Source organism: Sinocyclocheilus grahami, unplaced genomic scaffold, assembly GCF_001515645.1.
Source record: "Sinocyclocheilus grahami isolate Dianchi unplaced genomic scaffold, SAMN03320097.WGS_v1.1 scaffold184.1, whole genome shotgun sequence".
NCBI classification, from domain to species: domain Eukaryota; kingdom Metazoa; phylum Chordata; class Actinopteri; order Cypriniformes; family Cyprinidae; genus Sinocyclocheilus; species Sinocyclocheilus grahami.
In genome coordinates, this window is record NW_015505363.1 from 1,021,607 (window position 1) to 1,048,752 (window position 27,146).

Sequence of the window (27,146 nt, forward strand, 5' to 3'; positions counted from 1 at the left end):
CATGAATAATATGTAGTACTAGGCCCTTTCGCACCGCTTTAGTTCCAGAACTAAATGTACGGTACTAAAGTACTGGGACGATTTTGCGTGAACTATTTCCCAGTACCATTTAAAGGGTTACATTCGCACCGAGAGTGTGTACTAAGCCCAAAACACCGTTGTCGTGTAAACGAACTGGCAAAACGCATAAAAAGTTTCCCGTTTTTGGCTGAAAACTTTGTCGTGTAAACGGCCCCTAAGAGTGTAGAAAGGGTGAACTAGAGCCAGCACATAAAAAGAGGCAAGCAGGACTTACAAATCTTGTGTTTCCCTTTCATGGGAAATTTCACCACCAACTCCTGGGGGTTGGAGCAAATGAAGACAAATGGAGAAGTCGACTCCTCGCTGATCTGGGGATACTGAAAAGAGAGAGAGAGGAAACAATGAGCTGTGTTCAGTCACTTGGTTACCATGCACAGAAAGCACAGTGGCTTTGAAAGGCTTCTCTTCCCCATAATTGATAGGCAGCACACAGGAGAGGCGAAATTGACTGGCACTTTCATAAGAAAGGTGACATCTATCTAATCTGTCGGGGGAAGGCACAGGTCATCTTATTTCCTCCCGACCATCAGAGAGTCGTATGATTGTATCACGGCATTCGAGAAGCACAAGCGTTTCACAACACTATTTCCTCCCCCCCACCCCCACCCCCACACTAAAAGTGCCAAAGAGAGCTTGACACAATCAGGGCTTTTAAGAGTGCTGCAGATATGAGGTCCCTCTGCATACTTGAGTTGTATCGCAGGAGACGTGGATCAATTCAGCCACTGCTAGATTTCCTTACACTCGTGTTGTGATACGCCCACATATCTGATTGAAATGCTTGTTGGGAAATGTCGCTTCAAGATCAGCAGATGAAAGGTTGACAAGTACCTTGAACATTTTAGTTCTAGCTCTAACATTATAGTATATAAGTTTAAATGGTTCAAATATAGAAATGCATACCTACATTAAATATTTCATAAAATATGAGGGAAAATATGTCTCTTTTTAGCTATAAGTGGTCAACAATTCTTTTTAGCTTTTCTTAGCATTTTAATAACCTTTCATAAGTTCAGTTAAACAGTGTGAAAAATAAAAGGACAAATATACCTGGATACCGATACCTTTTGTTGTTCATGTCAAAGGGCATGCGTCTACTAAAACTCTACTGCAACATTTCAAAAGAATATGGTCAAATTATCCATATACCAAAATGGACATGTTGTGTAACATGCCCTTATCATAAAGAAATTTATTAGATAATAATAAAATAAATTTAAAAAACACTATTTTGATACTTTATAGACTCCATTTGGGTATCAAAATATATCAGTGTAAAATCTGGGTTGCCAAGTAAAACCAGTTGAGAACCTCTGGGTAAAACAAACAGACAGACAGCCATTACACACATTACAGAAATATAATACTTGGAAACCCTGAACACATAAAACAGAACAGCTGCAACATCAGAAGCAGCAGTAGTTGGTGTGCAGAAATGAAGTTAATAGTGATAGTAATCATTAATAGGTGTCAGTGTTTTTGAACCTGGTTTCTAACATTGTGGCTGCAAAATCTCCACCTAGACTCCAATGTCAAGAAACAAATGGTTAATTTGAAAATATAATAAATGATATACTGATCATTGTGGGTAACTAAATAGCAAAGCTGTTTACTTAACTACATTTCTCAGTGAGCCCGCAGTGCTGCTGTTTTTGTAATCATGCAGCTTCTCAGTAGCAAAGCTATTTTATTGATTAGCAGCAGCCGTCTCGCATTATAATTTAATGTTGTGCCTCTTTTGGAGATTCTTTGTTTGCTTAATCATGTATTAAAACTAATTAGAACACACAGTACTGGCTGACTATTTTTTTTTATTTACTATTTATAAAACAAATATGAAGTTGCTTCAATGTAACAAGCTAATTTACCATATAGCTTGTGGTGTAACTAGCTGCTTTCTTCAAAGGATAACTTTCATTTTCACTTGTCTGTATAGTTCACAATGTTTTGTCTTCAAAACTGCAGCCAATACACCAGATATATAAATCAGCCTTACCGCTCATTGCAGAGAACATTTAAAGTCAACATGAAACCCATTTTACTTACTGAATATTTAGTTTAATTCAGAAATGGTACATTCATGACGGAAATAAATGGTAGGATTTTTATCTATGTGGAACCAACTGAATTTTGAAAACAAGGTGCTCTATAACAGAATAGAGCAAGGCCAAATAAGAATTTGAGAAAATAGCATCTAAATAGTTTACTATTAATATAAGTATTTGTTTTGCTTAACATTATGCAACAGCCTGCATGGCCTAAATGACATAAGCGAAAACACAAAGATATGGCTCTATATATATTTTATATATTGAACAATGGAAATAAATGTGGGGCATGCTTGATGTTAAAAATGGTTAAGCACAATAAGCCGCAAAAAAGAGAACTCAACACGGACATCGCCCTGTCGGCATCGGCCAACGAAAAAAAATCTAAGTCAGTCCAAAAACCCACTAGTGAACGTAACAGTTGGGAAAGAAAGCAGATGTGTCAATACATTGGATCTTTGCATTCGGTCTTAAAGTGACAGCTGCCTAATATACCTGCTGCTGTCCGTGTCATTAATGGTAATTACAAAACAAAAGAAAAACAGAAAATAATTTTACTTACCTTTATCGTGAATCTGTACATCTAATGCAATAAAATGTAATTTAATGTAAATGATACAGTGAACACTATGCAGTGTTTTGTTTTAATATTTGATTATTCAATTGTAGGGTTGCCACTAATGACTATTTTTATTTCGCATTAATCTATCGACTAATTTATCGATTAATCTAAATTATTAATTTCCCACAAAAAAATCAACAATTTTACTTAAGAATAATTTATTAAACTATATTTCATTAAACCAAAATTAAATCCAAAAGTACAAAAGTAAAGTGCAACAAAGTGCAAGAAGCAAGTGTCCTTATCATTGAAATTAAAGTTTAGTACTATAGTGTAAGAATGACAACATATCCACGTGTTCTAGTCTACTAATAATAAAATTATAATCAAAAAATTTTTTAAAGGTGTATTTACCAGAAAAATTATTTACCAGAATTTATTTAGGAGAAAAATGTAAATGTGCAGTATTTCTGAAAAAAATAGATATTTTTTTATTTTTTATAAAATCAATTAATTGGATATGCTTTTGATTATTAAAATTTAATGGAACCATTAAAATGGAATCCAGAAAATAATGGAAAACAGAATTTGGTAAAGATAACTGTAAAACTCAATTAATTAGACAGGCTTTTTGATTATTAAAATTTAATTTAACCATTAAAACAGAGTACAGAAAAATGAAACCGGAAAAAAATGCATTTGGAAATAAAACGGATTTCATAGTGCCCTATAATTATAATTATTTTTTGTGGTAATAAAAATAGATGTAAGTGAACAATAGCCTTTAAAATTACATATATAATAGCAATGAGGCAATAATAATTAGTTCAAAATAAAGTATCAAAGGCAAGAAATCATATGGTTTTATTGAACAAAATTGTTAAAATACATAATGTATTATAAACAATAGAGCTAATGTACATTACGCATTGCAACAAAGGCCTGCAGAGGGCGCCAACGGCCTGACGATTGGTTTTACACATTACTGTGCGATCTAATCCTTGTTTAATATTGACCAAGCACCATTTCATTTAAATGTCCACTTAATCTTTAATATTTGGCCATTTCTTTAGGACAGAAATGTTATAGCCACGGTAATTAAATGAATATGTGGACATCAAAACGTGTAAACTCTGAGTGAGGGTTTGAGCTTTTATTTTGAAACCACTATGTATCCTCCTGTGTTTGCGTAGATTAATAAATTATTTACTTTACAAATCTGATGAAATGGCGCATGTTGTGTTCCCAGATGAATGTTATAATAAACCCAAACTCACAACAACATGCAGAGATGGAGTTTGAGACGCTCCACACATGTAAATTATACTGTATTAGAACTGCATCGCATATAATTATTTTATTAAATCGTAGTGTTTGTGAATTCACAATTATGATTAATTATGTGTTTTATACATTCTCGTCTGTGAAATGCGCCACTTCCGGTATTTGAGCAAAATGAAGTCGAAGATTTTTAAAAATCGAATAGTCGAATAAACTAGACAAATCGCGACAGCCCTATTCAATTGTACCTGATCACTACTGTTACTGGAAAACTTACACCAGTTTATTTCATTTGTAATAAATTTCATAGGTTTTTGTCCTACTGTGCTTTTGTTCTTATTTTTAATGACAAAAATAAAACAGCAACAACAAAAACTGTGTGGAAAATGTTACAAGAAATAAGATTTTGGTCATACCCTAAAGAAACTCATTTAGGAGAAGGAGAGAATTATAGAGATAATTTTCTTGTTTTCTTTGGGAAAATGTGCACTGATAAATTGTGTGCAATGAAACCTGGAACATGTATTTTAAAAAAGTAAATAGCTTCAATTTTGTCTCACAAAAGCGTGTTTTTAGAAGAATTTTAATGGGAGAAATAACTGCAGAGTGCAAAGATTAAGTATGTGGGCTAAGACTCATTTAAAAGGATGACAGATTGCCTGATGGGCTGGTGGGAGGATTACTGAACAAAAGACTAACAGCACTATTTCTTAATAGCTTCCTTGAATGCTCTGCCTCAGTCTTCTTATTTGTAAGACAACCTTCATAAAGCTTCTATATGCATCTCAAATTGAACAGTGAATAAAAGCAATAGAGGAGTTGCTTTGTTTGACAAAGGACCTAATCTCAAATTCAAGCCAAACTGCCTTAACAAAAAGAAGTCTATAGACACAATGGAAGGGATATATATGGCTAATGTTCAGAATCAGATAATCTTGATCAAAGAATGAACTCAAAAACATTTTCCTTTCATCCTTCCATGGCTAATTAGGATTTAATGCTGCTGAACTGCACTGGCCAGCTCTCCCCTCCCCCGCATGACAGTTTCAATACCTGACTAATTGAAAAGGCATGTCACATTCATATCCATCCACTGAACAAGGGCTTACATTCAAAAGCTTCAGTCGTATCACTGAGATAAGATACAATCTGAACATCAGTCATTAAAGTAATATTGTGGGTTAAATATAACTTAAGCTCTATGGAACGCAGATGTAGCTTGCTACCCATTAGAAAGTAATGTCGGCTTGCTCTGCTGCTCTTGTTCAGTTTGTAATTTCCGTTTTGGAAGTCTAGGTTTTAAATGAGAAATGCGAAGCTTGTATTTTTGTTGTTCAGTAAATTTGTATTTATTTATTTTTGGAGCTTTTAAGTTCACTGTTTTAGGTGAATGAACTTGTGGTTATGCAATATTAATTGTTATGTGTGGAGATTGCCAATGGCATTAGTTTGTGGCAGGACTATCTGTTAAAATATGGCAAATGGTGACAGTGTTTAGGAAACCTGTTTGGATTGGAAACTGTCATTTTATTTGCAATTACAAAATATATCTCCTTTTAAGGAATTCTGTTATCATTTACCAATCCTCACCATTCCATAAGTCTGTGCACCATATTACAAGTCAATATTAGCCTTCTGATGATAAATAATAGTTTTGTAAGAGGAACAGACCAAAATTTCAAGTGGTTATTCACTGAAAGTCTCTACATCTGCCCCTACTTTTCTTAAAGCATTCATGCCTTTCACAATGTTCTTGTTTTGAGTTGAATGCAAAATCGTAATTTAATTTAATCGGTTAATCCGCTTTATGAAACTGGCATGAATGATTTATTCACCAATCTAACAAATCTATTTCTCGAGTTTCTCATCTCACTGACTAGATGAACCGGATGCAGTGATTAACAGCTCACTGGAATGGAAAATTGTCTGAGAATAATGACTATAAGTTTGGTTTATCACACAAAGCTATTGTATAGCTTCGGAAGACTGGGAACATAGTGCACAAGTCATGTGGGGTACTTCCACAATTTTTTCCTGTATATTTGCCTATATTGAAGCCCAAAAGCTCCGGTCTCCGTTCATTGTTATTGCATGGAAAAGAGTGACTACTACAAAAGAGTGACTAGTACTACATTTGTGTATCATGAAAGTAAGTAAGTCACATGGGGCAATACAAAGGTCAACAAATTATGACAGAATTTTCTTTTTGGTGACCTATTGATTTAAGTGTTATGGTTATCTATTCAGAACAGTGTGACAGTACCATATTTTTATGCTTTTTGGTTCTCCGTTTTTAAATATTGAGGAATGAGTTGATAATACCTTTTGCGGCAACTGACATCAAGCCACAAATGCGGTCAACTAAGCTTAAATTGTATTTAACCTACAAAAACTCTTTTAAAACAGAAAACATGATCCAAAAGCCCTTCACCGTAGCACATTTTAGACAGCTCACACAATGTCGGCATGTATTCCAAAACACTCAACCAGTGGAGTGCAAAATGTGTGCGCAGCCACAACTATCTGCTGACAGGGTGCCAGTTAAGTGGAAAGACTTTCTTTTTTTCTCTAGGCTGGGATCCTGCCAGTGTGTATAAGCACTGTGATGAGAGATTCATATTGTCCAGTGCAGAGGAGGGCAGCAAAGGGTGAGCAGCCCTTGCCAGAGAACATTATAAGATTAGTGAGCAGACAGAGCACACCATAGCCTATAAGCCTCCCCATGTCCCCAAACAAAGACAGCCTGGTGCTTTAACTAGCCAACGGAGCAATGAATCTGAGACTGGCTGTCTGCTCACCACTGCAGAGCAACAGCCTTTCAGCTGATGTCCGCAATTAGATGGCCGAGGCAGGCAATCTCCTGCATTGTGGCACAGTGGTAATAGGGCCGGCCTGCTTGGCTGCACTCAATCTCAGTCAAATAAAAAGGCTTCATTGGCACAGATGCCCTGATACAGGAGAAGCACTAAGGAAGAGGTCCTTAAAAAGAAAAAGGGAATAGAGAAAGAGGCTGTCAGGATCACTGCTTTCATGCTCTATTTCAACATTTTTAAATGTACTTCACTAGCATAAGACCAACCCTCAATGGAAAATAAAAAGCTCAACAGCCTTTTCAAAAAACAAAACATGGGGGGAAAAAAGCCTGTAAACCCCTGCAAGCCAAAGACCATCTGGGCGCTGTAGTGAGAAAAATGCATGAGCAGCATTCCAGCTTCATGATGGCTAACAGTGAATAAACCATGAAAAGCTAAGGAGAACGAACAGCTTTCTGTGCTCTTACTGCTTTATACCTGAATAATAGACATATCTGACAGGCCGATTAATTGGCAAATATCATTATTAATAAAAACATTAGCGCTCTCTTATGTCAAAACTGACAGCTTGTCAACTGATAGCAAACATTTTTCTTCTTTTCAGATATTTGTAGTGAGATTTTTGAAAATAGTTTAAAATAAGTGTTAATTAATGCAGTTTTTAACAACAGGCTGTCAAGCTCCAAAAAGGAGGGTGGAAAAGCACAATAAAATTAGATACTAGGATACTATATATCCACTATAAACACTAACTTTACGTGCTAAATATTTAAGTCATTGTTTACAGGGGTGGCAATCATTAGTGAAACAAAAGTTCAATTTTGGCTCCAAAAGGACTTTAGCACACAAGTAATATAGATGTCCTTTTTGGAACACGCTCACTATATACTGTCATTGTATGGAAAATGCATTTTCCAAAAAATAACAGGCGGTGCGCATGAGTACCAAACAAATACAGTGTTTTGTTTCTTCTCTGTGTGCCAAATGTAATTTCAATTTCATTTCAAACTCTGAGTTTCCCCCTAGAATGGGACAATATTGTTTATATCGATATACTTTGATGTTGTGAACACATCTGAAAAATAACAGGACACGGTGTGAGCTGCAGCCATGTTGTCTTAAACATGAGACATTTATGTTAAATGCTTCAAACTAAATCATAAACCTACACGGCTTGTCCTGCTGTCAGATGCATGTCGTGTCAGATGCAATGAGTTTTCCTCTTCACACAACTTACGGTTGCATACTTACTTCTATATGTTACAAATTCACACCAGTATTTCCATTTTGGTCCATTGTGTATTGTCAATAGTGTAACAATGTATGAAGAACAGCTTAAACAGAAGTCAACTTCAAACTAAACAGCTTTCTGGTCAACGCGTGTCCACCTTCGCATGGGGAAACCGTTCACACTCATGCAAAATTCCAGATTGCAGGTACTTCTATTAAAATCGCTGAACCGTGGTAAATGTTTACTTTACCTTAAGACTTTAACTTGGTCAAATCAGTTTCTGTTATTTTTTAATCATGAACTAAATAGCGTATCCATAAAAAAAAGTCGTCTCAGCCAGTGGAATCACTTTGGGGTCAAAGGGGGAAAAGTCTTTGTAGAGGGACAGGATCTTGCACTACATTGAAGAAAACCCTGCTGATATCAGAATTTGAATGTGGTTTTCTCATGTTGTCAGGTTTTAATAAAGAAACAAGTGGTAACACTTTATTTCGATAGTCCACTTTAGACATTCTACTAACAGTAAGTAACTTTGCAACTACATGTCAACTAGCAGTCATTAGAAGACTGTCTGCTTAATATTTTCTAACCATTTATTTTGATGGGTCCACAACATACAACATACTGACTATCAGAAACTTTGCAAGTATATGTCAACTTATTCTACTAACCCTAAACCTACCCGGTCTACTCTGAGAGTTAGTAGACATGTAGTTGCAAATTAATGAGAATTAGTTGACATGTAGATGACATGTAGTTACAAAGTTACTTATAGTTAGTAGAATATCTAAAGTGGACTATCGAAATAAAGTGTAACCAAGTAATTTTTGAGTTTTGTTGTAAAAGCTAATGATGTGGCTCAAGATGATTCGATCGCGAAATGCTGAAACCCCAGCAGGCCTACACCATTCCAGACAAACGGAAACTTTTCAAATGCAGTTATTTTTATTTATGGCAGGCAGAGCTGCTCTCTCTCCAGCAGGAGAGTTCTGCAGTGATTAATATTTAAACATACTCCTTCACAAACAAACACAACTGGTGTCAAGTTGGAGCGCAAATTAATTATACAGCACTGTCCAACACTGCCACTAGTGTTTTTACATAATTTATGTCTCAGCCACAAGAAAATTCATGTCCAGCTATTTCCCCTTCACAGGCTGCCACTGTGTCAATCAGGCTGATGGTAAACGCTCGCCTTAATGCATACTGAACAGGTAATGTTCCTCTCAGAGGTAGCAGCACAAAACTCCCAGGAGCAGCTGGGCAGCAGCCCGCAGGGGTAAAAACCGTCGTTGTAATGCATTGATTGGCCTCGTTTAAAAAGAGTCACTGAATCAGGCGCCCGCTGAAAACGTATAAGCAAAATGAAACACTAGCAGGCTTCCAATGGAGCCAGAGCTGGTCGAATTGCAGGTTCTACATTAGCATTTGACAGACCTTCACTTACTGAAAATCATGGCCTAGCAAATGGGGGGGGAAAAAATGCAGTTTCACAAGATGATGATAGATTTTATGAGGTCATTTATTTTGATGGTATGATTTATGTAGCCTAAATGTTTTGCTCAGTTCCAGGCCCCTGAACTTCGCCTATGACCTCACCTTTGAGAACAAACCACAAGCAACAAGAAAACAAGGTCGCCTAAGAATTGACCAGACGCCGAGTTAGACACAACAACCCCACTATGGTAACATTCTCAAAGCAAATTCTGTCAGGGAGTAATTTCAAACTTAAGGTGGTACTCAATAAGGCTTAAAATAAGATATTAATGTTTACATTCAGTCAAAGTCAGTATACTAGATTCGATGCTATGTAATCCTAGAGTACTTCCTAGCTTCCTAGAGTACAGAGGTTTGATCAACAATGTTTAAAAATGTATTGGTCAGTGTTTGCATACTTGCATAGTGTATGTTTCTGACCTAAAGTAGGTTTGCTGTATTGCCGCTACATCTTGTGCTGTGTCAACAGTAGGGTTCTTTGGATGCCTCTAGACTCATGTTCACGTTTGAATGTGTAGCAGGGCTGCACGATTATGACAAAAATCATAATTGTCGATTATTCCCTTGAAATTGTAATTGCAATTATTAATTACGATTATCACAATTTACATTGAAAGATGTTTATACCATTGTTTGATGCAACGGCATGCCGTATTTTTATATGAAAATAAACAAGCTGAAAACACTAACTGAAAAACCGACTTCAGTATTAAGCCTCAAATGGCAACTATACATCGGATTGGTTTCTTCTTTAAATTATAAAAAAGTAAAAATATGAATGGTATTATAATGTTATACTAAAACTAAAACAATGGAAAAACCCTTAAGGTAACATGTAGAAAGAAAAAACATATCTTAAGCGTGCAGAATAACATAAGTGGACTTTACCGTATTGACCCGAATATAAGACGATGTTTTTTTATTGGAAAAACGCGGTCGTCTTATATTCAGGGTCTAGACTTTGACATGTCAATAATACACCCACAACAATAGGTGGCACCAAATATGCATAAAACGAGTGTGGCATGAAATACATAATGTAATGCGTGTTGTAAAGATTGCGAGTAAAAACAAAAGAGAAAGAAAACCTTACAGCTGCAGGAGTCGTGACCGTCACGTTAACCTGATGGGACCAAACTCCCTTTGTGATTTTAAAACGTAAGACAGTACCCAGATTTGAAGACCACAGTAAGATTTAACTTCTACTCTTAATAAGATTTTGGTAGGCTACTATTAGATGAATAGCCTAAATGTCCTAATTCAGATGGGCTACCTGTTTTTTTTTTTTTAAGTGAATATTTTTTTTATGGGTTTGTTGGTAAATTTTACCAGTTTTTACCATACTTTCAAAACAAAAATTAAAATAGGAAAAATATGCAATATGAAAATAATTGAAGACAAAATGTGTTTTACTGAGAAAAAAAACAAGATTTGGCTTTCAAAAAGCCTTTTTCCAAAAGGTACATCTGGAAAAAGGGGGGTCGTCTGATAATCAGGGTCGTCTTATATTCGGGCCAATACGGTAATTGCCGCTTTGAACGATTACGTAATTGTGGTATCCATAATTGTAATCGCGATTAGAAATTTTATTAATTGTGCAGCCCTAATGTGTAGCATGTGCCTCTTTGGTGGGTCCTCTAAGTGATGTAGACATAACAAGGTCCATTACCCGTCATCCCATTTCTGCTGATTTAACTGTCAGTGTCCAGCCTGATTCAGTGTCACTAAACTTTTTTTTTTTTTCAAGTTTCTATCGAACATGAGCATTTTATCTAATGTTTATTGAGGTTCATGCGATGCGTACCTGCCTATTGATGATGGGCCTATTCACGCCTATTTAATATTATGATGATAGTGAAGTCAGAAGTTGTGTTTGACGTAAAGTGTGCTCCACAAACCAATTGTCATCAAAGTACTTTGATACAATGATCGGTTTGTGCAGCACCGCTTCAAGCCAAACACACCTTGAAATTCAATTGAACCCTTGCGGCCATGAGGCCCTCCCCTTAAAGGGTTAGTTCACCCAAAAATGAAAATTAGGCTGCATTTTACTCACCCTCGAGGCATCCTAGGTGTATATGACCTTCTTCTTTCAGACGAATCCAGTCGGAGTTATATTAAAAATTGTCCTGGCTATTCCAAGCTCTATCATTGCAGTCAGCGGGTGTTGCAGTTGAACAGTCCACAAGTCGTCAAATAAAGCTCGCGCATCCATAACAAAACGTGCCTCACACGGCTCCGGGGAGTGAATAAAGGCCTCCTGTAGTGAATCCATTTGTTTTTGTAAGAAAAATATCCATATTTCAAACGTAATAAACACTTTTCTCTCACATTCGGCGGATGATGCAGCACGTATGCGCAGCGCACGCGCCTCTGAGATATGCTAGTCTGTTGCAAATTTGTTTAAAGAAGCAAAGGAAGCAAAGTTTCCTTACTTTAGCAAAGGAAAACCAGTCCCCTCTAGGTTTATATTGAAATCCTCCGACATTTTTCTTTGCAAATCCTCGGTTTGTGCTTCTAATTCGTGACCGCCGTTTTGTTTTGTTCTCTCTCCGCATTCGTCACTAATGAATTATGCGTATGACAGATACCAGAAGTGAGAGAAATTATGTTGATTATGTTTGAAATATGGATATTTTTCTTACAAAAACACATCGATTTGCTACAGAAGGCCTTTATTCACCCCCCGGAGCCGTGTGAGGCACGTTTTATTATGGATGCGCGTGCTTTATTTGACGACTTGTGGACTGTTCAACTGCAACACCCGCTGACTGCAATGATAGAGCTTGGAATAGCCAGGACAATTTTTTTATATAACTCCGACTGGATTCGTCTGAAAGAAGAAAGTCATATACACCTAGGATGCCTGGAGGGCGAGTAAAACACAAGCTAATTTTCATTTCTGCGTGAACTAACCCCTTTAAGGTGGGGCCCTAGGCGACTGCCTGTACCACCTGTTGGACGGGCCGGCACTGTGTGGAACTTTATCTTTCTTTCAAGCAGTGATAGCTGCTAAACTGTAAACATGGTCAACCTCATGGCTCAGAGGATTTGACATTGAAACCCAATAATAAAAAAAAAATCACAACTTGGTTTTTCTCAAGAGCATTATTAAAGGGTAGGCTTTCCATCTGGATCAAAAGCTCAGCAGGAAATTCTGCTGTTAAACAATGCACTTTTGAAATAAATCTTAGCCCCACAAATCTCACCTCATCTGTCAACATGGACCATGTCAAAAACTTGGAATTGACAATAGCCCAATGAGCAACCGTTTCTTCACAGGTCCTAACCCAGAGATCTTGACATGAAATAAGAGATATGTTTATGAGCGTGTCAGTAAGTAGACATAAATGTTTTCTTTGATTGAGGTTCTGGACTTCAGCCCATCTATGTCTGCTGGAAGTTGCCCTGTGGTGAACTTCCAGTTGCTCCCACAAAGTCCCATAAGAGGGAGACTAACTGGCCACGAGAGGATGCCTTTCATCCCGATACCCCCTGGCTCTACCGACACCTCATTAAACAAACCTGGAATCACAACTTGGTTTTTCTCAAGAGCATTATTAAAGGGTAGGCTTTCCATCTGGATCAAAAGCTCAGCAGGAAATTCTGCTGTTAAACAATGCACTTTTAAAATAAATCTTATCAGCCCCACAAATCTCACCTCATCTGTCAACATGGACCATGTCAAAAACTTGGAATTGACAATAGCCCAATGAGCAACCGTTTCTTCACAGGTCCTAACCCAGAGATCTTGACATGAAATAAGAGATATGTTTATGAGCGTGTCAGTAAGTAGACATAAATGTTTTCTTTGATTGAGGTTCTGGACTTCAGCCCATCTATGTCTGCTGGAAGTTGCCCTGTGGTGAACTTCCAGTTGCTCCCACAAAGTCCCATAAGAGGGAGACTAACTGGCCACGAGAGGATGCCTTTCATCCCGATACCCCCTGGCTCTACCGACACCTCATTAAACAAACCTGGAGAAATGGGAAAGAGCAGGGAGGGTTCAGTCACAACATGATCAGCTGAACAGGGAAATGGTAGAACAAGCAACAGTTCTGCAGGGCAGTTCATTAGGGAATCCCTTAAAAGAAGAAGGTGTTTTTTGAAGATCAGTGCTTAAGAAGGTGCAACATTCCTTAACGTAAAAGGTGCAGTCCTGAAAAGAAACAGGACGAAGGATGAAAGCAGCACCGCGTCTCTGATCCATCGGGGTGGGGTTGGCCAAGAGGGACATGCGTTTCCAGAATAACACAGTCGAGTTTGTACATTCTGACCCATGACACCCTCAGCGGGTCTCTCTGCTCAGCCTGTCAGGAAGACGGATGCCTATGGAGCAGTACTGCAGTGTATGGCTGGCAAGGTGAGTTCTGAACAGCCTGTGTCTTTCTCTGACTGACAGCTTCTGGCTCATGACCGCTGACCGGCTAGGATAAGGGAGGAGAATGTCAGACGCATTAACGCCGCCTTAATTCAGTAGCTGTGGCGCAGGCCAACACCTGCCACTACTGTTGGGTTGGGGGACAGGGCCACAGTTCTTTAACAGACCCAGCTGAGCACCTGCTGGACTCCACACAGCCTCCATTCATGAGGGCAAGTGAAATACAACCCCTCGCTGACCAGAACAATGAGCTTTAAGAACAAATCATTTAGCTAACTGAAACAACATTGATGTAGGACAAAGCGCCATCAACTGCTGTTAACACTGATCTAAATTAAAGGCCGTAGATTAATTACTGCTTTAAAAGCTTTGTCCAAGATAACAAGCATAGACTGTTTTTGGCCAATTTGAATGTCCCTATTATTGATAATGGAATATCATGTTTTTACTGTGTACTGCATTTAGTTTGTTTTTCTAAAACGTTTTATGTATGCTCTGAAAAACTTCAGAATTGGTCAGTATCCCTGAATTTATCCCTGAACCCCTAAACGCTGTGACATTTACCCATTTAAAAACACTACTTTTTTCAACTATTTCTGACCACATGATTAAATAAAGCAAATTAATGTTGAGTGTATGTATGTATATGGCTATATGAAGCCAAAGCTCTGTTTTGTGAAAAATAAATAAATACTCATGTTTTTACAGATTTGTTTTATTAGCATAAACTAGAAAAATATTGATCTTAAATAATGTGATGCAGTGCAATGACATTTGCTTGCTAAGGCCATCATTAGCCATTTTTCCACTAAACTTTGCTTTAAAATCCTCTAACATTCAACCTCAAAAACATTTTGAATCGTTGAGTGAATGCCACAGTTTAAATACCAGAATATTTTTATTTAATGAAATTTTAGGGTTGTCAAAATTAACACATTAATTGTGCAATTATTATTATTTTTCAATTTTAAAATATTTAAAGGGGACATCAGATGCAAAATCCACTTTTAGATGGTGTCTGCATATAAATGCGTCTTAGCAGTGCATGTACACAACCACTCTACAATGATAAAAATCCATTCATTTCCTTATTTTTAATCCCCCAAAAACCTAAACAGTCTCACTTATCAAGCCGTTTTGATTTTCTGAGCAATATGACGTCATACTGGATTAGCAGTGCTTTTGGTTTTAAACTGTCATATGACGCAATTTAATTTTTCCTTTCTCTTTGGAGTGTTACAAGCTCTTGGTGCATAAAGATCTGTAAAGTTGCAAAGACTAAAGTCTCAAATCCAAAGAGATATTCTTTATAAAAGTTAAGAGTCAGCCACGCCTAACTAAAACGGCTCGTTCTAACACGCCCCCACATATCTACGTCGCTATGTGGGAAGATTTGCATAACGCCGCCCAAATGTTCACGCAAAGAAAGGCGGTGTAACTTTTATTCTCGCTGTAGTATTGTTGTTGCCGCCGCCATGTCGTAAAAAAGCTGTGTGCTTCGTTGTGAAAGCGAAACTACTTCGTTTGGTCTTCCAAAAGAGGACGATATCTGCTTCGCCATGCCTGGAGCTGATCCGTGCTGGTTGCTGAGGAAATACTACAACTTTGCGCTGTGGATCGCCGGATTGGCTTTCACCGTGGACGAAGCGGAGTCCAGCCCGGAGCCGTCACATGTCCTTCCGGACGCTCCTTCGTCAAAAATCGCTGGCCGCGCCGTTCTCAAGCCTGCCGCCTCTGCTCACTCTAACCCTCCCACCGTTCCTCACGCTAGCCCCCGGCCTCTGCTCACTCTAGGCCACCGTGTGTGATGCTGTGTTTCGTTGTGAAAGCAAAACTACTTTGTTTGGCCTTCCAAAAATGGACACGACTAGAAATCAGTGGTTAATTTGTATTTACAACACTGTTCCAGAACACTTCAACCCAAATATTCAGATGTGTGCAGCACATTTTATGGAGGACTGTTTCCTGATCCTGGTAGAGTAGACTACAATGCCGGCTGTTCTGACTCACAGACTGTAAGTACGTTTTTTATATTTAAAGAGTTTTTATATTTTATATATTTAAAGCGAGTTTTTTGGGCAGTGTAGAGTAGGGCTTGTTGTTTGTCATTTCTCCGATCACAAATGTAGACATGGTTTTATGTTTACACGGCGTGATGCAACGGCGTGATGTTCTATATTCAATTTAAAGTTTATGTGAAGATTGTTTTAAATTCACTTAAATTAAAAGTGATGTTCATCAAAACCTATTAAATGTTAAAAATAATGACTTCAAATTATACTATAATGTTGAATGGCTATAATTAATGGCTAAAATTAAGGGAAAATGCATTTATTAGAGACATCATTAGCAATATTGGTATCAATGACACTTGCCTTCATTAATAATAGGCCACATAGTAACAAGATGTGATTAAACATTTAAAATATACTATCTTTATGTTGTTTCTCTACATTACTTTAATGTGAAAGATTCAATGTGAAATTATGACATTATAAATATATTGTATAAATATGTGACCCTGGACCACAAAACCAGTCAGGGTATATTTGTAGCAATAGTCAAAAATACACTGTATGGGTCAAAATTATTGATTTTTATTTTATGCCAAATATCCTTAGGACATTAAGTAAAGATAATGTGCCATGAAGATATTTTGTAAATTTCCTACTGTAAATATATTAAAACTTAATTTTTGATTAGTAATATGCATTGCTAAGAACTTCATTTGGACAACTTTAAAAGCGATTTTCTCAATACTTTTTTTTTTTTTTTGCACCCTCAGATTCCAGATTTTCAAATAGTTGTATCTCGGCCACATATTGTCCTATCCTAACAAACCATACATCAATGGAGAGCTTATTTATTCAGCTTTGAGATGATGTACAAATCTTCATTTTTACAAAAGATACCCTTATGACGTGAAATCGTGATTTATTTCAGAAAAAAATGTGCGATAAAGGAGTTAATTTTTTAATCAATTGACAGCACTATGACATTTTAAAGTTGAATTTACCATTTCTATGTCAATAAGTAGGTAAGCAACAGCGATTTTCATTTTTGGGTGAACAATTAATTTCCAAATATTTCCATATAACCTACACATTTTCAAAAAAGCATTTCTAATTTCCAAAAAGTCCATCACTTCCATAATGGAACTATTAACCGAATCACTGAGAGACTACAATTGTTAAGAGGAATCAGAACAAGGATCCTTAAGTACCCAAACATCTCTCATCCCTACAGAAGAGTGCTGTAGTCATAAGTCTGTCTGAGCTTGTCATTCAGTAGGTCCAGACTCCACTGGCCACATTCTACACAGCGCTGCACAGTCACACTGCTCTGACCTCTCCAGCACTGCAAAACGCCCAGCACAGAGAGGGAGGGGCTTCAAAGCACCTCTTCACACAGCAGATAATGAAGGCAGCTACTGGAGAAATTGAATTCCTAACAACCACATACTTACACACTACACTGACAGGGAAAAACACTGTCTGCGGGGGGAGGATAGGTAGGGCAATAGAGAGCGAGAGAGAGAGAATAAGATAGCGTGAGAGAGAAAAAGGGCTGTCTCGGTTTGGCTCAGATCCAGTTCAGCCACTCCGGGCGTCTCTCCCACTGGAGGAAGGCTTTTCAGCATATAAATATCACATTACCACACAAGGAAACACAGGCATCAGCTGGCCTTCTAACCTGCACTAACGAGGGCTGCCGCCCCCTGCCAACCAGCCACTGTCTTCTCATAAGAGGCAGCTTAACTGTTTTGTTCAGCAATAGACAAAGCACCTTTTCCAAATAACAACTATGGATAATAGATTAAAAGAATCCCAATTAATAGCATGATTTTCTGCAGTAAACATGATTAACCTCTCATTTTGAACTGACTGAAAGGTCTATGTATTTCAAAATGCAGTGCACTCAGTTTTAATGCACTGAGATACAATCTGACAACAGTAGTCATAAATTTAGCTACTTTAGCTCAAATCACAAAAAGGTGGTCCAGCTAATGCAACATTCTAGAGTACCTAAAAAAAAAATATGGCGACTGAGTTCCTGTTAGGCAGGAAAGGCTTTCCTCAGATGCCGTATTTAGTGATGGTAATTAAATTCTGCCATCAAAAGCCTGCAGATAACCTCATATTTGTTAAAAGTAGCATCTGGATTTGATTTAGAAGTTTACACATTAAAGAATGTCTTTCTCCATCATTTACTGATAATCTAGCGCCTGAGTTGGCAAGTTCAGACTATTACGATCAATCTCTAAAAAGCACAGTGAACAAAATTTAAATCATAGTTATGTCACTATTCAGCAGCAACATATTTACAGTGAATTTCTTAAGTTCTAGTTTTCAAATCTAGGTTTAAATACTAGAGATTGGTAGTACTTACTTATTAATTTTTTTTTTACAACTAACATGATTATCTTTGTATTTAAGTCTCATATACAGTGGTGTGAAAAAGTGTTGGCCCCCTTCCTGATTTCTTATTTTTTTGCATGTTTGTCACACTTTAATGTTTCAGATCATCAAACAAATTTAAATATTAGTAAAAGATAACACAAGTGAACACAACATGCAGTTTTTAAATGAAGGTTTTTATTATTAAGGGAAAACAAAATCCAAAACTACATGGCCCTGTGTGAAAAAGTGTTTGCCCCCTAAACCTAATAACTGGTTGGGCCACCCTTAGCAGCAACAACTGCAATCAAGCGTTTGCGATAACTTGCAATGAGTCTGTTACAGCGCTGTGGAGGAATTTTGGTCCACTCATCTATGCAGAATGGTTGTAATTCAGCCACATTGGAGGGTTTTCGAGCATGAACCGCATTTTTAAGGTCATGCCACAGCATCTCAATAGGATTCAGGTCAGGACTTTGACTAGGCCACTCCAAAGTCTTCATTTTGTTTTTCTTCAGCCATTCAGAGGTGGACTTGCTGGTGTGTTTTGGATCATTGTCCTGCTGCAGAACCCAAGTAACAATACAGAGAATTGATGATTAGGGTTAGATAAGAAAAAAAAGATTATTTAATAAAGTTGATACAAAAAAGTTAATTAATTAATAAAAAAGATTATTAATCATTACATTGGATCAATAAGAACCATAATAACAACATACTATTATATATATAATAAAAAATGAAGTAAATCATAAAACAATTTGTTTACACCTTTGAATTAATACAAAAAAGGTCCTTTTAAAACTCTCTACAAAATATGCTAAAACTATTATTTACTGTGTTATTATAATTAATTGCTACAGTGACAATAAGAAAAATTGATTACAAATAAATGTTTCCAAAAAAAACACACTTTGCTTTGTAACATTAATTTACAGTGTAATTAGATATCATGCCGAACAACATGTAGAGATGGAACATAAAAAGCTGCATTTCAACTTATTCTGTTATGCCATACCGAGCCAATCTGCAGCTTAAACAGCTGATATTCAAACTAATAAAGTAATGGAGAGCCAAGCCCTTACATTTACATACACACTGAGACTGCAAATGATGGAGTACTACAACAATACCACAGCTTGTCTCTGGCAGGACAACCTGCCCATGCTCAGTCAATACAGATCAATACAGCACTCCGCTACAGTGGAGGGGAAATTGGTTCTTTTTTTCTGCTCATATCTGGCTGACTAAAAAACTGCCATGTTGACAGCCAAATGGAGGTGTGTAATCATCCTGACATGGCAGCCTACAAAACAGCACTGGACTGACAGAGATATTAAGGACTATGTTTAAGGTTTAGATCAATGCAATCAAACTGAACAGAGTATGAGATTTAGGAAAGGAATGGCTACAGAGGGCTTACCTTTTTGTTGTATTAGGACTGAATTCCAAGGTTTTGGTCAAGAATTAATTTAATTAACAAACATAATCGTTACATTTGAAAGCATTTTAAAAACCATAAGAATACATGTGCAGTTAAAAAAAATAAGATGAATTTCTATAAGTTAAGTTCAATTATCAAGGACCAAATTTGCTTTGGTTAAAAAAATAACATGACACCGAACAGTTAGTTTATTTCATTTATCAGGAAACGCACCATGGTTTAATATGGTCTCATAACGATAGGCAGACCATCCCTGTTGTATGCAAATCAAAATAAGATCTACAAAATGAAAGGTCACTAACTTCCAAAACTGTGGTGAGATATTCTTGGCATTTAGCAACCAAAACAAAAATCTAACAAACAAAAAAGGCATGTCTCTACATTTTTGTGACAAGTGTTTTGCTGAGACTGACTAATGTATGTTGCTACAAGCGACATAGCAGTTTGCGTTCTTAGCCACAAATATGCTTGATGGACGGTCAATTCCCAATTGTATCATGGTCAGTACATATTCAGCTAAAATGTTCATTTTAAACCTTGTATGTACATACACTGCCTTTAAGATTAAAAAAAAGTTTTTAAATGCTCTCCAAGGCTGCATTTATTTGATCAAAATACAGTAAAGCACAAATAGTAAAACATTAAAAAATGTATTAAAATTGAAAACGGTTCATTTTCATTTTTATAAAGTAATTTATTCTTTTATACATATTCAGCAGACACTATTTCAGTCTTCAGTGTCACACGATCCTTCAAAAATCATAATATGCTGATTTGGTGCTCAATTACTATTGGAGCTCAATTAATAATAATTTCAGGGTATCAGGATTATCTGATGAATAGAAAGTTCAAAAGAACAGCATTTATTTGAAATAGAAATCTTTTATAACATTTTAATGTGTTTACTGTCAAGTATGACAGTAATTATATAATTGCATAAATATATAATTTAGTGTGTCCTTGCTGAATAAAAGCAATATTTTCTTCTTTTTCATTTAATCTCCCCCACCCCAAACTTCATGGTTTCCACAAAATATGTAGTAGGACAACCTCTCTCAACATTATTAATAATCTTATTAATAAGCTAATTATCAAGTTTCTTTATCAGTAAATCAGCATATTAGAAAGATTTCGGAAGGATCATGTGACACTGTTATTTTCAGCATCATTACTCCAATCTTCATTCAAATTACATAAAAAAAATAAAACAGAAAACTGTTGTTTTAAATTGTATTAATTTTTCACAATTTTACAGTTATATTGTATTTTTTACCAAATAAATGCAGTCTTGGTGAGCATAAGAGACTTCTTTTTTTTAACCTAATTATTAGGACTAATTAGGACTAAATAAAGTTTTAATTATTCTAAACTTTTGACCGGAAGTGTTGATTATCAAAAACTAATCTTGCTCATAATCTTCACTGCCAAAAAAAAAGTATGTTTCGATGTAACATGGGATTTGAACTGTTGTATTAGATGCCTAGAAAGGTGCCTGAATGAAATCTGTGGCTCAGCCACATAATTTATGTCTCAATCTCCAAAATAAAACAGGAGGGGCACGGAGCAGATGACGGAGTAATCCTGAGAGTGGGGGGTCGTTGATCAATATCTCAATGCACTCTAATACTGCAAGACTGTTATAATGCCTCCAAACAGATGGGCCATGGTGTATGTGTCTGTGAAAGCCTACCCCCGCCAGCGCCCTCCTCTCTTCCCTCCCTCCAGGCTGCCCACTGCTGCACCAAAGCCAGTCGAGCCTTTTTTCTTTGAGTGGGAGGGGGAACAAACTACAGCCGGAGAGGCCACATAGCCCGCGCTAATTCTCTTTCAGAGGGGGTGGAGGAGGACAGGATAGAGGGATCTACACTTCTCGTTCAGGCTTTTATGGGAAGCTTTATTTACTCCCAGCCTCTCTCTCTCTCTTTCACTCTCTCGCCCTCGCTCTCTCAACCCCCATTCCACCCCCTCCTGCTTCCCAGACTGGATTTATGGTTGGCCTCAGAGCTGTGAGCACTCAAACAGAGGATGAAAAGGCGCTCACACTGCCTGTACCTCAAACACAGGCTTTTATGACACTCCACAGGATCAGCGCCGAGAAGCCCGAGAAAACAGCCACTGAGCAAACAAGACAAATTCAAGAAAGAAGATTCCAAGCAGATTCCGCTTGCGCTGTTATTGCCACAGCCAGACCACAAGCCAGAGGGCTGGAAAAGCAGCCGGGGAGCGACTCGCTTCTCTCGGCGGTAAGAATTGGCCGACGACTGAGTAGAAGTCGCACGGAGCACTCTCTCCATAATCACCCTATGAGTGATCTAAAGGACAGCAATTACATTTCATCAGTTCTATTTATACATCAGCGGAAAACGAGTGTGCATAATTTAGACACCAGTGTCTGTGTCAATATCTCATTAAAGCTAATGAGACTAAGAGGGTGTGGGAACACTGGCGGTGACAGTCACAGATGTTTGCGCTGTCAATTTAGTCTCCAAATAAAACCGCAAGACAAAAGAGGGGCTCTCCCGCTCATGCTTGGGAGATTAATACGGTCATACAATCCATAAGACCTACAAACAATAACCACATTACACTATCGAATGTTAGATGAATTAATCCAACAAACAAACTGGACTAGTGTAGCTGGACTATTAGCATACAGTCTGGTCCATTTTGTAGTTTGTTGCACCCAAGAACCTCACACTTAGACAGGAAGAGGCCCTCTTACCAATAAGCAAAGTGACCAGATTTTACTATATAGAGCAGGGATGGGCAACTTCGGTCCTGGAGGGCCACTGTCTGCAGAGTTTAGCTCCAGCCCTAATCAAACACACCTGAATAAGCTAATCAGTGTCTTCAAGATCACTAGAAAGCTACAGGCAGGAGTGTTTGATTAGGGTTGGAGCTAAACTCTGCAGGACAGTGGCCCTCCAGAATTGAAGTTGCCCATTCCTGCTATACAGATTAAAGGAACAGTTCACCTACGTCTCGGATGAGAATTTACTCATCCAATATGCTGAGGAGTTTGTTTCTTCATCATAACAAATTTGGAGAAAGTTAGCATTACATCACTTGCTTACCAATGGATCCCTCTGCAGCGAATGGGTGCCGTCAGAATGAGAGTCCAAACAACTGATAAAAACATCACAATAATCTACACGGCTTCAGTTCGTGAAATAACATCCTGTGAAGTGAAAAGCGTGTGTGTTTGTCATAAACACATTCATCAAGACGTTAATAAAATTCAAACCATTTCTTCCGACTAAAATATGAGTCCTCAATATATAGTACTGCTTTCTGCTGTGAAAAAAAGTTGTATCGCCTGAATCATGAGAGAAACCGGTACAGATCAGCACCGTTTATAAGGGAAAACAGTCCAAAACTGTTCTAAACAAATAAGTTGGTGGATTTTAAAGTGAGAGGACAACAAGGGATGGATTCGTAGACTCATAACTTGGTCACAGGCAGCAGTTTAAAGTTAAAAATCCCTTAATAATGGATTTGTTTCTTACAAACACACAGCTTTTCACTTCACAAGACATTAATTGATTGTTTGGAGTCGTGTGGATTACTTGTAGATTATTGTGATGTTTTTATCAGCTGTTTGGACTCTCATTCTGACGGCACCCATTCACTGCAGAGGATCCACTGGTGAGCAAGTGATGTAATGCTACATTTCTTCAAAATCTGTTCCCATGTAGGAACAAAATCATCTACATCTTGGATGGCCTGAGGGTGAGTAAACTGTCAGCAAATTTACATTTCTGGGTGAACAACTGCTTGTTGAAAACGGTCATTATTGATAACTAATAAGAAAAACGTGCATTGGGATTTAATTAAAATTTAAGTATACTATTGCAAAAATATGATGGTAAAGAAAAAAAAATGATTCTTTTAGATCCATTACGATTCCAATCCAACACTGTTAAAACAAAGAGCTTTTCTAGTGGGTTTATTAACACAAAAAACATTGTTTCTAAACAAAATGATGTGAAATTCGTTATGTACTAGTCAGAATGTGAAAGTCACTTTGTCAATATTCTCCTTTTGTAACAGCACACTAAAACACGTCTCTAAAGCTTGGACAATAAATAGCTAAAGCACAAAGAATGAAAACCAATGTAGTACAAAAGTGTAATCAATGATATTTCAGGAGATGAAGCTTTCACAGGGCCAGTATCACTTAAAATAAAATGTTCAAATTAATAAAAAATAACTTCATAAAATAATCATTAAATAAAATGATTTTTTTTTTTTTTACAAAAAACAAAAGCTTCAATTAAAGCAAAAACCATTTTTGAATCGGGTATAACCATAGGAAAAGATGAAACTCCTGAAATCTTTTTTTCTTTTTTTTCCTGTTTAATTCATATTTAGTTTCATGAATATTGTCCTAACTGACTGGGTAAGAATAAAATAACTGCACACACTGACTCCTTAAATTAGCATAAAGCCTGAAAATTAGTTTCTGAAGCTGAAAAATGTTAGATATTTTTGTATGATTAGTATGAGCTAACCAATGTTAAAGAGAAGGTCAATACAAGAATCAGTTTGTAAAAACAAAAATCGTAATACACATATAGTAATTATAGATATCTCACTGGGATAAACATAAAAATACAAACCATTCAAAAAAAGGGTTTTCTTGTATTGACTGTTTTAAACCCAGAACAATCCCTCTAAGCATCTGCAGCCTGACCGGGGGCATCAGTCTAGCCATATGACAGTCACCTTGACCTCTCTGTGCAAATTCATTCTGTGCATGGTGGATTTGTCAAGAGGTGTTTGGTTTTTGAAAAGCACCGAGGTAGACAGATTCTCTCATGTTAAAGCAGACAGAGTGGCTGAGGCATGCTGACATTTACACTGGATAAAAGAGAAAAGATTAGAGCCCTCTGAGCTGCAATAAACTTCATTGATTTATAATTAATCAAGGACAGAGCCGGGTTGCAATATTGCAGTCGGACAAAATCCTTTTAAATCCTCTGCTTGACATCATAGAAACTAGGAAAATAGATGCTTGCATCAAACAAACAGCTATCAATAGTACAAGTGTGCAATATGAAAGTAATTGCATGACATGAATTAGTATGGTAGGACTCTCAAGCTTTGCTTCAGTGTAGTGGCAGTCAAAATGGCAGTAGTGGGCTGCTGAGGATGAGGAGCTGATGGTGCATTGCGCCCTCTGCAGGTTGTGCTGAGAGCAAAACACTTCTCCGTTTTAAAGAGCAAAACACTTTTCCGTTTTAAAAATTAATTAATTAATTATCTATTACATCTAAAAAAAAAAATATTTTGGCTTTTAGTTTCTGTCTCTTAGCTTTGGAAATCTGTATGCAAGCATACTCCTAAAAATTACTAAAATAAAATCAACTAATCAACTTTTTTAAATATAAATTCACGTTTTGTATGTTAAGGGGGAAAATAACATGTTTTTTTGTCTGACTCATGTTGTGTTTAAGACTCATCTTGCTAACAGGGACAATTTTTGCCTAAAAAAAATCTAAAAAGGGGTATCTCCCTCTGATAGCACCTGCCACTGCCACTCACAAGGTTTTGAACAAGGACGTACCTGGAGAACAGTGATTTTATCATTGAGATACAATAGTCTTTATTCAGATTTTAAATTACTTTTCATTTTTATATTTTCTTTTTCTTTCTTTTTTTCTTTAAAGTTTTGGCAATATTTTAATTTTTTTTTAAATGTCTATTTAGTTGTTTTTTTTTTTACTTTTTTATTTCCGTTTCAGTAAATTTAGTACATCAAGTTAAAGTACATGAAAATAAGTATTGCAACTAGCAGAAATAGAAAAAAAGTTTAAGTTATTAATAATGATATCGATATATCAGCCGATATTTTTTGTGCATATTATAGTACAGTACCAGTCAAAAGTTTGGACACTTTCCCATTCGTGTCCAAACATTTGACTGGTACTATATATAGAATACAGTAAATACATAAATAGAATATATATATATACATAAACACATTTTATGCAATGATCACTCAAATGTGGTGATCAAACACTTATAATGGCGTGACAAAGATATGTAATGGAGGCAGGGCATTTACCAATTTAACAATAAACTTTATTACCAGAATGAGTCTGATATCAGTGCACTGAACAGTAAAGTTTATTCAACTTTGTTTCAATTCAATTCCATTCAACTTTATTCTGTTGAAGTTTATTTCACTTCGGAACATTCATTCACGGATTTGCGTTACTGTCTTCACACAGACGAAACTTACTAGAGAAGTGTGAAGTGTGACATAACATACCTCTGTAAATAAATACAATTTAAATTCACGTCTTGCGCACTTTAATGCCATTTGAATGCAACGTGTACGTTCCCTTGGAACTGGAATCATGGTAGAATATCATGTGAAGTCCACTTCGCAGGGCACTTACGGTCGAATAAGACAACGCTTGAATGCTGCTGCCTGAACAACTTCCTTACTGAAGTGAAAGTGTTGGCTGGTGTCACTATCTCGTGAACCCAGCGGCGGATCTCCACCAAATTCGGGGGATGCCTTCAGCTCGAGAAGCTCTCTCGAACGCCCCCCTCCGCGCGTCGGTAGCCCCCCAGGATCGCTAGATCTGGACCGCGAATTTAACCACCCATAACTCCCGAACCCCGGGGGCTATCAATGCGGGGGTGGTCTGATTCGAAAGGGGGCCTCTAGACCAGTGGTTCTCAAACTTTTTACAGCGGCGTACCCCCTGGGGCATTTAACATTCTTCTGCGTACCCCTTCTCTTCCACTTAGACCGCAATCACACCTTTTCTATTAAAGGACAATATTTGCCCCCTTAAATTGATTTACAGGTGCATTTTTACCTATATAGAGGCAAATATTTTCTATCCTTATTAATTGTATGTCATGTGTTATGTCATATTCTTAACATTCCATTAAGTGTATTATTAATATAATAAATAAAGCAATAAATGATGGCAAATCGAAGTGATGGCTGTAGATTTAAAAATAAACCCGCCAATAGGTGGCGGCAAGTCACTGTCTTAATGAGCCAGGCGTCTAGTCATTCATTCATTCATTCCTTCTGTAACGAAGCAAAATGCTGTAGTTACAGAATGCTGAGACACACACCAGATGATATGGATTTCGTTGGAACAATTATTTCGTTGCAAAATATAACAAACATGTATTCTGTTTAAAATGTAGGCTACATTTAAAATGTTCACTTAACATTATCTTTTTTGTTGAACTGTTGCCATCGTTTGGATATTCAGGGAAATTTGCATTATTGCTCGTATTTTAAACATGAAAGCAATAACTCGCACAGGGTGTGTTTGTATCGAAGAGAGTTTAAATCGATCTCATTGTACAGTCAGTGTCAATATTCGCTCTTCATGCTATTAAGTGAAGATCTACTTTAAAGATACATTGAACAGCATCG

General features: G+C 37.0%; 1 protein-coding gene across 2 annotated transcripts in view; it reads right to left on the reverse strand.

Annotated features, from left to right (window-relative positions):
* The window catches only part of trip4 (thyroid hormone receptor interactor 4), an 83,072-nt gene that overhangs the window by 41,202 nt on the left and 14,724 nt on the right, over positions 1–27,146 (reverse strand). Inside the window, exon 12 of one of the 2 annotated variants that reach the window (XM_016284546.1) lies at positions 296–398. The exons of the other annotated variant lie outside the window; for it this stretch is intronic. Within the exon in view, the coding sequence (XP_016140032.1) occupies positions 296–398 (103 nt within the window). The remainder of the gene's footprint in view (positions 1–295; positions 399–27,146) is intronic. 2 annotated transcript variants of the gene reach the window in all.